At 40.9% G+C, this 16,410-nt stretch overlaps 1 protein-coding gene across 1 annotated transcript in view; it reads left to right on the top strand.

Moving 5' to 3' along the window:
- PACC1 (proton activated chloride channel 1) overlaps nucleotides 1–16,410 on the top strand; it is a 42,167-nt gene that overhangs the window by 11,954 nt on the left and 13,803 nt on the right. The window contains exons 3-5 of the mRNA XM_007481712.3: nucleotides 9,692–9,901; nucleotides 13,674–13,822; nucleotides 16,186–16,328. Coding sequence (XP_007481774.2) covers nucleotides 9,692–9,901; nucleotides 13,674–13,822; nucleotides 16,186–16,328 — 502 coding nt within the window. The remainder of the gene's footprint in view (nucleotides 1–9,691; nucleotides 9,902–13,673; nucleotides 13,823–16,185; nucleotides 16,329–16,410) is intronic.

Raw genomic sequence — 16,410 nt, 5'->3', positions numbered from 1 at the left:
TCTCTCTCTCTCCTCTCTCTCTCTCTCTCTCTCTCTCTCTCTCTCTCTGTCTCTCTCTCTTCCTCTCTGTCTCTCTGTCTCCTCTCTCTCTCTCTCTCTCTCTCTCTCTCTCTCTCTCTCTCCCTTTCTCTCTCTCTCCGTCTCTCTCTCTCTCACTCTCTCTCTCTCTCTCTCTCTCTCTCTCTCTCTCTCTCTCACTCTCTCTCTCTCTCTCAAAAGAAAAGAGCGAGACACCTTCAAGATTTTAGTCAGAACTGGGAGACTTTGAGATCATAGATGGCCTGGGGGTTCCTGGAAGGCTGTAGGGTCTTTTGTGAAATGACTGTGTTTGCTTTCTTTTTTGAAAAAATATTTTTTAATTATTTCATTAAATATTTCCCAATTGTATGGTAAACAAAAAAGTTTAAGTTTATTTAATTAATTGATTTAGAATATTTTTCCATAGTTACATGATTCATGTTCTTTCCTCCTCCCCTCCTGTAGCTGATTCACAATATCCACTGGGTTTTACATGTGTCATTGATCAAGACCTATTTCCATATTATTACATTTGCACTAGGTTCATCATTTAGAGTAACCCCAATTATATCCCCATCTAACCATGTGATCAAGCAGTTGTTTTCTTCTGTTAAACAAATTTTTTTTAAATATTCTGTTTGTTTTAAATTTTGAGTCTCCCAAATTTTCTCCCTCTCTCCCATACACTCTCCTCCTTAAGAAGGCAAACAATTTGACATTGATTATACATGTGAAGTCATGCAAAACATATTTCCATATTAGCTATGCTGCAAAAGAAAACATAGACCAAAAGCTCCAAGAAAAATAAAGAAAAATTTAAAAAGCATGCTTCAGTTGGCATCAGAGTTCATCAGTTCTCTCTCTCTGGAGGTGGATAACATTTTTCATCACGGGTCCTTTGAAATTGCCTTGTATATTTACTTTCAAAATATTCTGAATTTACTTCTCTGTGAACATATATTCCACTACCACCCTTTCTCACCAAACAGAATAGTGAACAGTTTCCCTAGCACTTAGCAGAGTGCCTTACAGATAGTAAGTGATTAATGAATACATGCCAAAATGAATCCATCAGTGTAGGGGTTTTTCCCTTTTAGCCCTACCATATATCTTAGATTTCATAGTAAGCATTGGTTCCAAGGCAGAAGTAAGGGATAGGCATTTGGGGTTAAGTGACTTACCCAGCATCACCCAGCTAGGAAAGTCTCTGAATTCAGATTTGAACTCAGGACCTCCCATCTCTAGGCCTGGTTCTCTATCCAAGTGAGCTACCTTGCTACCGCAGTTTTTGTTTTTCCTTATTAATATCTTTTAGTGAGCCATCCTTTTGAATAAAGAATAAGAAAAGAGGAAGAAAAATATTAAAAAAAACTAACCAACATAATCAAAAAAGCTTGATGTTCTATGCAATGTTTTTACCCCCTTGTCCTCTGCATCTAAAAAAGAAAAAAGAAAGCAGTATATTTTTTGTGGGAACAGTTGCATTCTCCTATCTCTTCTTTGACACTGAACTTCATCACTATAATTTTGAAGCATTCAGTTTTGACTTTGCTGGCGTTGTTATTATACTTACATTCTTATCATTATGTATATCATTTTCCTGACTCTGGTTTTTTAAATTTCTTTAAGCCTTCCTGTGCTTTCTTATAGTGATAGTTTCTTATAGTATAATAATGTTTTAATAATAATAATAATAATAAGTGTATTTTACTTTTTTGACACTGAATCTCTCAGCACAGCCTAATCCATCCCTCAGTTGGTGGTTATTTGCATTGCTTTTTGCTTTCACAAAAAGTGCTGCTCTCAATATTTTAGTGTATATGGGAACTTTTTTTGGTCATGGACTTCTTGGGGTTTATGCTTAGCAGTGGGTTCTTCAGGTCAAAGGATATGGACATTTTAGACATTTTTCTTAGCAATTCAATTTTAAAGTTAAATTTTTTTTTCTTTTTTAATCACTAAGCAGTTTATAAAATAAGCATTTCCATGTATCCAGTAGGACATGAAACAAACTTCTATTAAGTTTGATTTTCTTTTAACTATCTAATAAAATAAATAATAAATTCAACATTGTACCTTTCAAAGTTGCTCCAATCTGTGATTCTTTCTGACTTTTTGTTCTCCTTGTTGCAATAAAAAAAAAACCTTACCTTTGTTCTTAGAATCTATAATAAGTATCATTTCTAAGAACAATAAGGTCTGGGCAATTGGGATTAAGTGACTTGCCCAGGGTCACACAGCTGGGAAGTGTTTGAGGCCAAATTTGAACTGGGGACCTTCTCTCTCCAGGCCTGGCATTATATCCCCTGAGCCACCTAGCTGCCTTTCCTCAGTACATTAAAAAAAAAAAATGCTTTGATGACTCTCTTCTTTTCCTTTTCTTTTTTTTTCTTTGTCCCCCTGTCCCTAATCCTGTCTCTCCCTCCCATCCTTTCAAAGAAAAAACAACTGAAACCCCAAACCTGGGTAACAAATATTCAGCAAGTCAATTTAAGAACTATTTTTGAGTGCCTGCCCTATTCATTGCCCTGGGCTAGGTGCTAAGAGAGATAAAAAGACGGCCGTGCCATGACTGTGATTGCTGCCACTGAACATGTAATGCTTTAGAGATACGCAGTGTGTCACATACATCATCCCACTATCAGATAGGTACAGTCATTGGTGTCATTATCTCCATTTCCCATTTTATAGATGAACCTTTATAGCAAAAGGTCCAGAGGAGAAGTCCAGAGCACATATCAACTAGGGAGAACCACAGATATAAATGTAAGGAGGGGATCCAAGCGCAGACAGCCTACGGTGCCATTCTCTAGGACCACATCTCTGGGTCTTGATTTCCTCAATGTAAAATGAGGAAATTGACCTAGATGTTCTCCTTCGAGCTCTGCATCTGTGTACGATTTTATGGTTCACGCTGCCTCCATGAGCCAACAAGTAACCGCCTGGGTAATAATCCCCAAGGACACATCCCTGACCTTGGGCTTTCCCCTGAGACTCTGCATATCTCTTCCCTCCACCCCCACAAGAAAAGGAGATTCCCAGCGTCCTTCGTCACCAGTATCCTGACCAAGAAGCCTTTACAGAGCGCTGGCTACTGGATCAGTGCCAAGAAATCACCCTTGCAAGCTCTGGAGAAACTCTCCGTCTAGTTTGTAGGCAGGATACGACAGCAAAAGGTTCATAACAAGATCAGCTGATAGAGACTCTCAAGGTACCAGCATTGACCCTAAAGTGATACAGGAGTTCATAGGATCACAGACTTCAAACGGGCAGGAGCCTTCTATCTAGATTATCTACTCTAACTCCTACTTTTTACAAATGGGGAAACGTATGTTAAGGGAATGATTTAGGGTCACATAGCTTAATCAAAGAGAACCCCAAAAAGGGTCATGGAAACCTTTACTGAAGACATTGGACCTGAACTGGGCTTTGAAGGATGGGTGAGACTTAAACAAATAAAGGAGAGAAAAGAGTGGAAGAGGGACATTACACACCTGAACTACCACATGTGTGAATACGAGGAGATCCAAGTGCCCTCTCAAAAAATAAAGAAAAATTAAATAAAGACAAAGAGGTGGGCAGAGGCATTGCATTATGGAGTTTGGCTATATATCCAGTTTGGCTAGAAGTATGTGTGTATTTATCAAAAAAGTAGTGAGAGAAGGGGCAGCTGGGTAGCTCAGGGGATTGAGAGCCAGGCCTAGAGATGGGAGGTCCTAGGTTCAAATCTGGCCTCAGACATTTCCTAGCTGTGTGACCCTGGGCAAGTCACTTGACCCCCATTGCCTAGCCCTTACCGCTCTTCTGCCTTCCAAGACGTAAGGTAAGGGTTTAAAAAAAAAAAAGAAGTAGTGAGAGAAAAGCTTGGAAAAACAGGTAGGGATCAGGTTCTGAGTGGTCTTGAAAGCAAATTAAGGATGTGGATATATTATCCTGTAATGTAATTAGCATTTCCAAAACTATGTCCCATTGATGCTAATAGATTCTTCAGATCTACTGTTATTTTAGCTGGATTTGGGGGTCAGGAAGTTCAAGTTCTACCTCAGACACTAGCTATATGTCCCTTAGCAAATCAATTATCCTCTGTTTCCTCATCTGTAAAAAGAGGACAATAGTAGCATCTGCCTTCCAGGGTTGTGAGGATCAAATGAGTTAATGTTTTAAAGCATTGTACAAACTTTAAAGTACTATACAAATGCCAATTATCTTTTTTTTAATTAATTTTCTCAAGCAAAACCTGGTTTCAAACATGTCTAATGAAATCAAACACCTTTCTGCATTGGCCATGTCCGTGTCTCATTTGTCCATCACCTCTCTATCTGGAGATGCGTAGCATTTTTCACCATGAGTCCTTGGGAGTCATAGCTGATCATTCTGCTGATCAGAGTGCCCAAGTCCTTCAGAGTTCTTTGTTCTTCCCATATTGTTCATGTGTAAATTCTCCTGATTCTATTCCCTTCACTCCATGTTGGTTCATATAAGTCTTTCCAGGTTTCTCTGAAACCGTCTCCATCGTTCCTTACAATAAAATGGTATTCCATCACATCTATAGGCTAATTTGCTCAACTATTCCTCAAGTTAGGACCATTCTCTCAGTTTCCAATTCTCTGCCACCATGAAAAAGAGCTACTATAAATGTTTCTCTTTGTAGTATAGACCCATAGTAATGGTACTGAACAGTGAGAGAGAATGCACTATTTAATAGCATTGGGAATACAGATCCAAATTGCATTCTGGAATGGCTGGACCAATTCATAACTCCACCAACAATGCCTTAACCACTAGCTATTAATATAACTTAAATGAACTAGTGAGAGAAAAACTTGAAAGAGTAGGTAGTGGCCACGTTGTGAGCGGCCGTGAAAGCCAAGCTAAGAATTTGGATGTTATACACTCTGGGAGAATTGCACAGCTAATGGGAACTGCAAGGAAGCCAATTTGGTTGACTGGCACATTGAGTACATGAAGAAGAAGAATTCACGAGCAGGAATCATGGAACAGTAGCTTGAGGTCAGAGTGTGACAAGTTTTGCCAGTCAAATAAATTTTATCTCCAAGGTAGGAGGGCACCATTGGAGTTTCTTGAACAGGAGGTTTGTATTGAGGAACTCTCCAGTTTGACTATGCCAATCAGTAGCTAAAGTAAGGTAGAGATGAGTAATAATAATGATGATAATAATCCACTTTTTTTTTAAGGTTTACCAGGTACTTTCCTTACAACAATGGTGTGAGATAGATAGTTCTCGTTTTCTTATTCCCATTTTACAGATGAGTAAACTAAGCCTTGAAGAGGATAGATGACTTGCCCACGGTCACAGAGCTAGTACTAGAACCAGAATTTGAACCTAAGATCTCCTGGCCTTTCCACTGGCCCATTCAGGTTAAAGAATGACTGTCACCGATGTGGTTTTTGAAGTCACAAAGAATGATGCCAGGAGAAGGGAGAGTAAGAAAGAGGGAAAGCCCCAGATGGGAAGAGGTCATTCAGCAGAGCTGCTTTTTGGTTCACCCTCCCCTCTAACATCATGAGTGAGTGAGTGTCATCCAAGGAATGGATACTGCTGTTGATGCCTCTAGGAAAGGAAACTTGGGGGGCCCCTTCCACTTCTTTTGGCATAGATATGGGCAAAGTCCATTTCATCCCATAGTTTTTCCAAAACAACATTATAATTCTCTCTGACAAAACTTTACCAGGCAACTAGGGGAAAATAGGAAAAACAAAACAAAATACAAAGTGTAGGAATGGTCCAGTTTGTAGGGCATAAAGATCTTATCGTAATTATGTTGAATTTTGGCTGGTAGAGTTATATGCTCTGTGTCCCTTCCTATCTCTTTCCATCTGCATTCTTATCAGATTTCTGTTGCTTTTATTTTTAATAATAGTCACAGAGTGTATGTCTTGTTTTGATTTTGTTTTCTTTGATTCATATCAGATTATTTCCCCATATTTCATTTTATCTTTCACATTTATTATTTTAAAAATAATAATCTGTTATATTAATGTCACACTTAATTCCATCTTTTCCAGTGATTGGTCATAGGGGTTATTTCCAGTTTTTTACTTATAATTGAAGTTATTATATGAATCTTTATGTAAGTCATTTATTTCCCTTTATATAACATTTTGGAGCTAGTCCTGGTAGTGAGATCACTTACTCAAAAGGCATAATTTTGTAACTCATTGCCAGATTGCTTTTATTTTTTTTTAAACCCTTACCTTCCCTCTTGGAGTCAATACTGTGTATTGGCTCCAAGACAGAAGAGTGGTAAGGGCTAGGCAATGGGGGTCAAGTGACTTGCCCAGGGTCACACAGCTGGGAAGTGTCTGAGGCCAGATTTGAACCTAGGACCTCCCATCTCTAGGCCTGGCTCTCAATCCATTGTCTATCCAGCTGCCCTGCCAGGTTACTTTTAAAAAGATTGCATGAATTCATAGTTCTACCAACAATCTTATAGCATGCCATGATCCCTCCAATGTTGAATTTTATTGTTCTTAACTATTTTTGCTAATTTTGAGCTGTTAGGTGGTACCTCATTTTATTTTCATATAAACTTCTCTGGTTGTTACCAAAAAATCAAAACAGTTTTTCTAGTGATTAACAATAGCTATTATTCTTGCAAATTTGTAGCTCTTAAAGATTCTGGAGATCAGGTTTCTGCCAAATATAGTATAGCCTCTAAACTTATTATTTTTTTTTTGCTTAGTCTCTTTTCATTTTGGATAAATCGTTTATTAAACAAATCACTTTATTTTTTTATGTAATCCGATTCAACTGTCATGTTTCCAAAATTATCTTCCATTCATTTTTTCAACTGTCATGTTTCCAAAATTATCTTCCATTCATTTTACAGATGAGAATTTTCCTTCATTCCACCACTGACATAAAAAATATCATTCCTTTTTCTTACAATTAAAAAAAATAGCTTATTGATTCAATTTCAACATATTCTGTGAGTTTTTACTTTGATTATGATTCCTTTCCCCAATGTTTTATAATATTTTACCTATTAAACATTGATTTGTAATATTCACTACACCATTGAGAGCTAAAATTTCAGGAGCTACTGGATCTAATTATGCATTATTTAATATATTCCACTCTTTTTTTTCATATTCAGTATACATTTTCTTGGTTGGCCAGTTTGCCTGAGGCATATTCACCATTGCTAAGGCTTACTTTTCCCTTAAGCAAGATTCATAAGATCATAATGGGATTAGAGTCAGAGAAGAGACCATTGCATTCTTTTATCCAAGCACTTAAATTTTGCAGATCAGAAGACTAAGGTACAGAGAGGGGAAGTTATTTAACTAAGGTCATATGGCTATAAGTAGCAAGTTGCCATTTGAACTGTAATCCTTTGACTCCAGATGTGGGGTTCTTTCCATACACCTGTAGAAGGTGAGCTCCTTGACCTCTCCCTGATATGTTACTCTGGTGCCCTCCAGGGGAATTATTTTCCAAAATTCATTCAACACAGGTTTGGTGTATCCAAAATGCCTTGACTCTATCATAATTATAGATAGCCTACATAAGTGATGGTGAACCTTTTAGAGATGGAGTGCTGGCCCTGTCCCCACCCCACTCCCCAGACCAAGTGCCATGTGGCCCTCCCCCTACATGCTGGGTATGCCTCCCTACCCCCCAATATAGGGGAGGGAGAAAGTGCTTCCATTTGGCTGCTGGGCAGAGGGGTAGGTGAAGTGAGGAATGCCCTTAGCAAATGTAGAGAAGAGAAGGGGAGTAATCCAAGTGCTCCACTCCCCTCCAGCTCTGCGGTCTGTGAGATGCCCATCTTACCCCTTCTGTGCTCCCATTGGGCTGCTGGGCAGAGGGGTAGGGATGTGAAAAAATATACTCAGGCAAGGTGGAGAGGGGGAGAGGAGCAGCTCTGCCACAGTCCCTTTGCCTTTCTAGTAAGGAACTCTGGGGTGGGGGTGGGGAAGAAAGTAGCCAAGTGCTACAGAGAGCACTTTATATGCCATCTTTGGCACCCATGACATAGGTTCACCATCACTGGCCTATACCACTGATTCTTTTCATCTGTAAGTACAGGGCAAAGGTAAGAGTTTCAGTCCTTGTAAGGACTAGTTACTGCCCAAAGAGGCATAAAGCTGCGCATGTCCTTTGACCTAGCAGTAATACTACTAGGTCCATATCCCAAGGAAATCAAAGAAAGGGAAAAGGACCCACTTGTACAAAAATATTTATAGCAGTTGTTTTTTTTTTTTTTGTGGGGGCAAAGAACTGGAAACTGAAGGAATGGCCATCCATCGGGGAATGGCTAAACAAGTTGTAGTATATGATTATAATGGAATGACAAAGAAATGACAAATGGGATGTTCATTTAAAAAACCTGGACTTATATGAAGTGATGCCAAGTGAAGTGAGCAGAACCAGGAGAATGTTGTACACAGTAACAGCATTAATGTATGATGATCAACTCTAAATGACTTGACTTTAACCAGCAATGCAAGCATCCAAGACAGTACCAGGAGACTCATGATGAAAAAGGCTATCCTCTACTCTAGAAGGAACTGCAGGAGTCCGAATGCAGATTAAAGCCTACCCATTCATCCCCTTCTTTCATGTATAAGCAATATGTGTCTTCTTTACATGATGAACATGGAAGTATATATTGCATGATTTTAAAAGGGGGGGCTAGCTCCCTTTCTTCATTTTGAATAGTCATAGGTCACCCCTCTGATCCCAGACAACCAACTCATAAATGTCATTTATCACAAGAAGAACCAGATGAGCGAGTGAAGATGTATCTGGGCTGTGGATCCCTATGGCAGGGTGTAAAGATTAAAATTAATCTATATAATAAATAAGTATTATATTTTATAAAGTTTTATTAATAATAACTAAAGTAAAAGAACTAACTGAACCCAACTGGGTCATGAGAGAAGAGAGTGAGGGAGGAGTCACAGCAAAAATAGAATTACAAAATTAATATACAATAAATATTATATTTTATAAAGTTTTATTAATAACTAAAGTAAAAGAACTAACTGAACCCAGCAGGGGCACGAGAGAAGAGAGCAAGGGAGGAGTCACAGCAAAAACAGAATCACAAAATTAATATACAATAAATAATATTATATTTTATAAAGTTTTATTAATAATAACTAAAGTAAAAGAACTAACTGAACCCAGCAGGGGCACGAGAGAAGAGAGCGAGGGAGGAGTCACAGCAAAAACAGAATCACAAAATTAATATACAATAAATAATATTATATTTTATAAAGTTTTATTAATAATAACTAAAGTAAAAGAACTAACTGAACCCAGCAGGGGCATGAGAGAAGAGAGCGAGGGAGGAGTCACAGCAAAAACAGAATCACAAAATTACTATACAATAAATAATATTACATTTTATAAAGTTTTATTAATGATAACTAAAGTAAAAGAACTAGCTGAACCCAGTCAGGGCATGAGAGAAGAGAGCGAGGGAGGAGTCACAGCAAAAATAAAATCATTTAAAGGCAAGGACAGAGGAAAAGGGAAAAGGATTCTAGGTAATACTGAAAGGAATTTTGGGTAATGTAGTTTTTTAGGGGTTCAAGAATGTCCAACTCTACAAGGAAAGATGACTCACAATTAGGGGGATTAGGAGTGTCTTTTTCAGTAGGTGAGGGACAAGGTTCTCATGATTACTTTGCTGTTATCCAGTCCTAGACAGTGAATCTGTCATCAGCAGCATCCGTTTCAGCAAGGCATGCCTAAAGAATGTGTTTTCAGTGCTGTTAATCTTCATTTACCTGCTGCTCATGGCTGTGGCCGTCTTCTTGGTCTACCAGACCATCACTGATTTCCGGGAGAAGCTCAAGCACCCAGTCATGTCTGTGTCCTATAAGGAAGTCGACAGCTACGATGCCCCAGGTAAGACGCTCTCCCAGCCCTTTTAGACCCCAGCTCTAAATCCAAGTAGTGTTGAGCTGAAAGATCTTTAAAGCACTCAATTCCATGGTGTTCCTTATTGAGTGCATAAGAAGGGAACTTGGGTAGAAAGAGCATTGAACGTGGTTTCAGCTCTTACCCTGTCACTATTCCAGCAGTGCCCCCCTTGCCCATGCTTTTGCTTTCTATGGTTTCAGTTACCGGTGGGCTGGGTGGGTGAGAGGAGTGGGCAAAGGTCTCCTCTTTCTGAGCCAAAGGTCCACCCTGTGGTCTGCCAGCACCAGCAGAGAGCTCCTCAGTTCTTCTGCTTTCACTTGGAGAATTTTTTCATTTTTTATGTGAAGGGAGGGTGGGGATGTCAGAGCACTGAGAGGAGGGGAAGGAGAGAGCCCAATACTATATAGTACAGTTAACATACGTGTTAAAAGTTAAAGTGGGAGGCAGCTAGGTAGCCCAGGGATAGAGAGACAGGCCTGGCGTTGGGAGGACCTGGGTTCAAATGTGATCTCCGATACGTCCCAACTGTGTGACCTTGGACAAATCACGTAACCTCAGTTGCCTAGCCCTTGCTGCTTGTTTGTCTTAGAAATGCTACTAAGACAGAAGCTAAGAGTTTGAAAAAAAAAAGTTAAATCAAGAACTGTGTATAAAGTTGGGTACTATCTAGTTTCAAGCATCCCCTGAGGGTCTTAAGACGTATCCCCATGGATAAGGGGGGGACTATTGTACGGTACTGTGTAATGCTATACAGTGTGCTTTATTATTACTGCATTTAATGTTAGTAATGTCTTGCTATATGTTTAACAACTAATCTTATTATGTGTATGTATATACAAGAAAGTCATGTTATATATAAGGTTGACACGTGTTTGCTCATTTGCACAGTTTTAGCCATCCATAATAGGTCTTGGAAGGTATCGACAAAGATACTGGGGCTCCACTGTACTTGGCTCTGTGTATCCTGCCTGTATGATTTGGGGCAAGTCACAGCCTCAGTTTCCTCATCTGTAAAATAAGATGATTGCACTCTAAGGCTCCCTCTAGCTTTAGATCCCACGGCCCTACGTGTATCTGAGTTATAGGGACATGGATTTCTGTGTTGCTCTGTTCAAAGTTCAGGCTAGTCTCTGTCTCTGGAGAGAAGGTGAAAGGATTCGAGGAATGCCTCTTCGTGTTCTAGACTCTTGGGGATAATGGCACTGGGGAGTAAGGCAGTAGGAAAAGGAGCTAATGGTAGAAGGGAAACCTCACCTGTGTCAATATACTGAAAGTGGAATGCAAGAATATTATATAAAGGAGGAAAGGAAGAGGGACCACTGTACACTTTAAACTAAAAACATATTTGGGACTCTCCTCAAATAGGAGAGAACTAGATGTTCTGAGGAGGAAATATTACTGCTTCACTTTTTAGAAAATCCTTACCTTACAAATACTGTGTATTGGTTCCAAGGCAGAAGAGTGGTAAGGGTGAGGCAATGGGGATTAAGTGACTTGCCCAGGATCATACAGTTGGGAAATGGTTGAGGCTAGATTTGAACCCAGGACCTCCCATCTCTGAGCCTTGCTCTCAATCCACTGAGTCACCCAGCTGCCCCTTAGTGCTTCACTTCTAAGGAATGACGATTAGTTAGAGCCGCAGTTGCTTTCAGGTGAGAGATCATCCAGTAAGGCTAAGAGGAAGAAGAGAAGAGCGTTATGGTATTCAGTGTCTCTTTGGTCAAGGGTACAAAGGCAGTTTCTAAAGGTCAGCTGTAGAGTTCTGCTGCCTACCTCCATGTAAGACATTTAAAAAAAGCTCCATAAGAACCCTCCTAAGACTTCTCAGAATAGATTTCTACTGTCTACTTCTGGTGATGGATGAGAGCAAAAATGCTGCTGGAAGGATCCTGGAAAGATCCTGGAAAGCAATGCCAAGATTACAAAGTTTTGGGCCAGAGAATGGAAATCAGAGGAGCTCAGCAGGTGTTTTCATCGCTGCTTATCCCTGAAGGCAAGTCATACAGCAACAAAAAAAAATCTGATATGGAAAGCTAACAGGCTAAGATAATGATTTTTGTAAATGAGATTTAGGTACAATAGGCTATTAGCCAAAAAAAAAAAGGAAAAAAGAAATAAATACGAAATTGTTGGAGGGAGAAGTTGGGGGGATTTGGGAAAGGCTTCATGTAAAAAAGTGATGCTTGAGCTGTCTTGAAGGAAGAGAGAGTGTAGGTGACGGGGGGGGGGGGGGGGGGGGGGGTTCATCTAGAGATGGGGGTTAGAATTAGAGGAGAGAGCGCCACATATTAGGAACAGAGAGCAGGCAAAGTAGGCTAGATCAAGGTGGGAAAGATAGTTGGGACCAGACTGAAAAGCTTTACAAGGAAAAGATAGGAATTTCCGTTCCATCCTTGAGGTATTGGGGAGCCACTGGAAAAACAGAGCAGTTAATAATAACTTTTTTTAGACATGTTTTGATGATAATTTTATCCTTCAAAAGATGAGGGAACAGGGGGTAGCTAGGTGGCTCAGTGGATCTTAAGCCAGACTGACAGTCCTGGATTCAAATATGACCTGAGACACTTCTTAGCTGTGTCATTTAACCCCCATTGCCTAGCCCTTACCGCTCTTCTGCCTTGGAATCGATACGCAGTATTGATTCTAAGACAGGTGACAAGGGCTAAAAAAAAAAAGTGAAGCAGTAATATTTCCTCCTCGGGACATCTAGCTCTCTCCTGTTTAAGGATGAACGAACAAGGAGGAGATCCCATCCTAGATACGAATCTCACTATTAACTTTTCTCTCCTACACTAGATACCTTGAACTCTGCCTCTGCAATCCTTTGGGCTCTACTGTTTGACCTCTCACTTGCTGTTTTCCAGAGGCAGGCTGCATCCATTCCCTCCTTCATCACCGTTTTTAGGCCTTATTTCCCTCTCTAGAACATGAGCTCCCCGAGGACAAGGAACCACTTGGCTCTCTTGTAGTTGTATCCTCAGCCCTTGGGACATTTGCTATTGAATCATTTTCAGTTGTGTCTGATTCTTACGGCCCTATGTGGGCTTTTCTTGGTAGAGATCCCAGAGTGGGTTGCCCATTTCCTTCTCCGGCTCATTTTATAGATGAAGAAACTGAGGTGAATAGGGTTAAGTGATGCGTCCAGGGTCAAATAGCTAGCAAGTGTCTGAGGCCAGATTTGAACTCAGAAAGATGAGTCTTCTTGATTCCAGGCTCGGTGTCATAGCCATTGTGCCCCCTAGCTGTTCCCTTAGTACATATGAAGTGCTTAATAAAGGCATAAATCTATAATAATATATAAATAAACAAAATGTATTAATATAATTATATATAATATATATAAATATAATACTATAATTAATATAACCATTATATAATATAATAATATAATATAACCATAATCTGGACAATACCAAGTAATAGAGCCATATTAATACATTTTGTTTATTTATATAGTATTCTATTATATTAATATAACAATACATTTATTATATTAATATAACAGTTATTATATTAATATATGTATTTATTATATTGTTATTAATTATGTATAATTATATATAAATGTGTAATTAAATATATTAATACATAAATAATAAATCAATACATCTACCCATCTGGTATATGCAGTGGGACTCCACCTCTGTGCTGGACTCTGTCTCTCTTTTTATTTTGGAAATGTGATTTAATATTACTGATGGAAGTAATAGTTTCTTAGCGATGGGGTTTGCTTGTCTCCATTTTTTCCCTAATTCAGGTATTGCCCTCTACCCTGGGCAGGCTCAGTTGTTGAGCTGTAAGCACCATTACGATGTCATCCCTCCTCTGAACAGCCCCGGACAGCCGGGAGTGAACTGCACCACCAAGAGGATTAATTATACGGACCCTTTCTCCAACCAAACCGTGGTAACCTTCCTGGGGATGGGTGCAGGGGTTCACTCAGCCTGGCCCCTCCAGGCCTTCTGGGGTCTAAGGAAGGTGGCTGCACAAGCTCCTTTTCCAGCCTGACTCTGGGGGGCTGGCTTCTCAGGATTCTTGGGGTGGTCCCTGTTTCCCGAAAGCTGCCCTCTGGCAGGGCAGGAAATGGAATGGAGGGGAGCCTGGCCCCTTACAGCGGCCTCACCTAACGATGACCAAACCGTGCAAGTAGCATCTGGTGGAATAACAAAACAGCATCATTTTTGTCTGAGAGCAAGTCGAACAGGCTTCCCTCGAGAGTATGGAGACCTTTGCCATTCCTCTGCCTCGGGGGTGTATCTTTTGGGGCTTGGTGGGTGTGTAGAAGAGCAGTGGGGAGGTGGGGGTGATGAGAGAGAGAGCTTGATTTCTTGGGATTCTTTTGGGGCAAGACAACATCTGAAAGGAAGCTGGCAGGAGGAGTGAAGGCACCTGGGGGCACAGGAGAGAAAGTCCAAAGAGCAGCATAGAGAGGGGCAAAGGCAGGACCCACCTGGGCCCTCCCTCTCCCTCTCCCTCTCTTCTCCCTCCCCCTCTCCCTCTCCCTCTTCCTCTCAAGAGGCTGTTCTGGGAGGATCCATCCCATGAGAGAGTATGTCAATTCCAGGCCTAGAGGGAGCTTCCAGGATGAAATTAAGTCTATATTTATAAACCCTTCCCTTCTGTTGATTCTGAACACAGTGAGGAAGTGTCTGAGGGCAAGTTTGAACCCAGGACCTCCTGCCTCTAGGCTTGGACCCAGGATCTTCCATCCCTAAGCCTGGCTCTCAATCCACTGAGCCACTGCTGCCTCCTGAAATCTATGTTTATAAATGTATCACCTCTAGGGCAACTAGATAGCAGGGCTGATAGAGTGCCAGACCTTTAGTTGAGAGGTCCTGGGTTAAAATGTGACCTCAGACACTTCCTAGTTGCATGGCCCTGGGCAAGTCACTTAATCCTGATTGCCTAGCCCATGCTGCTTTTCTCTCTTAGAATTGAGGAACAGATAGCTGGGTAGCTCTGTGGATTGAATGCCAGGCCTAGAGATGGGAAGCCCATACTTTTAGCTGTGTGACTTTGGGTGAGTCACTCAACCCCCATTGCCTAGCCCTTATCTCTCTTCTACTATGGAACCAATACACATTATTGATTTTAAGATGTAACATAAAGTTGTTTTTTTTTAAATGAGGGGGAAGCTGAGTGGCTCAGTGAATTGAGAACCAGGCTCAGGGACTGAGAAGTTCTGGGTTCAAATGTGAATTCAAACACTTTCTAGCTGTGTGACCCTGGGCAAGTCACTTAACCCCCATTGTCTAGCCCTTTCCACTCTTCTGCCTTGGAACCAATATACAGGAAGGTAAGAGTTTAAAAAAAAATGATACCAAGACAAGGGTTTAAAAAATATATATGATTTATTTATGTATAAAATACATAACTTCTACATATGTCTTATATTTATACATATACATATATAAAAATATATCCCTCTTCCCTCACCCAAAAGCCATCCTTTATACAAAAAATTAAAAAAACATTTTTTAAAGGAAAAAAAGTTCAGTAAAATTATTAGGCAGATTTACTCGGTCAGCGGGTCTCCTAGAGCCCTAGTCTTCCGCCTCAACAAAAGAAGGGAAGGAGGCCCACTTTTCCCTTTCTCCTTCAAAGCCATATTTGATGGCTCCTTGTAGTCCTATCATTTCCCACTTCCTGTTATTCTTTTCATCACTGACATTCTTGAGTTCATTGTTTCCTCGTTCGTGAGATTTCAGCTCTCTTTCCAGAAGAGATCTCAGGCTCTCCAGTCCAGCTCTCTTGTTTTCCTCTGGAAGTCAAGGAAGTTGACTTGTCCTGGCTCACCCAGGGGATGGAGAGCAGAGGCAGGATTCGAACCTCGGGTTTCCAGGCTGGAGAGACCTCGCTCCCTTCTGCTGTACCGTATCTCCCCTTTGGCTTTGCTTTGGTTCAAGGCATATTTCTATGCATCTCGTTGTACTCCTCGTATTTGACGGCTTGGCAATAATCGGGTCTACTCGCATCCCCCAAGTCATTTCTCAGGTCCTCGCTAGATCCGCCTCTCCGGGTTCTTAGTGTCGAAAGGTGCCCTGAGCCTAAACTTAAATTATAGGGTCCGGGGAGGGGGAAGAGCAGGTGGACTGTTCTGAAGAAGGTGAACCTGATTTCCACAGTGGGCAGAGAAAGCGGAAGCTAGTCGCTCTTTTTACTAGTATGGGAAGGCTCGAACGGAGGGTCCAAGAGCGGAAGAGTCACAACCTCGTCTTCCTACCCCCAGCCCCGCGCTAACTCCCAGTTTGCCCTTTGCTTTGCTGCAGAAGTATGCCCTGGTGGTGCAGGGACCCCGGGAAGTAAAGAAAAGGGAGCTGGTCTTCCTTCAGTTCCGTCTAAATGAAACCAGCGAGGACTTCAGCGCCATCGACTACCTCCTCTTCTCTTCCTTCCAGGAGTTTGTGCAGAGGTAAGGCCAGGCTGGGTTGGCTGAGTCAGTCGAGTCTGGGCACCTTCGTAGAGGACGGGGAGCCTCAGTGGAATTACCGGGT

This window comes from Monodelphis domestica, chromosome 2 (genome assembly GCF_027887165.1).
Source record: "Monodelphis domestica isolate mMonDom1 chromosome 2, mMonDom1.pri, whole genome shotgun sequence".
Lineage (NCBI taxonomy): Eukaryota > Metazoa > Chordata > Mammalia > Didelphimorphia > Didelphidae > Monodelphis > Monodelphis domestica.
The sequence above is the reverse complement of the archived record's forward strand: the minus strand, read 5'-3'. Positions and strand labels throughout refer to the sequence as shown.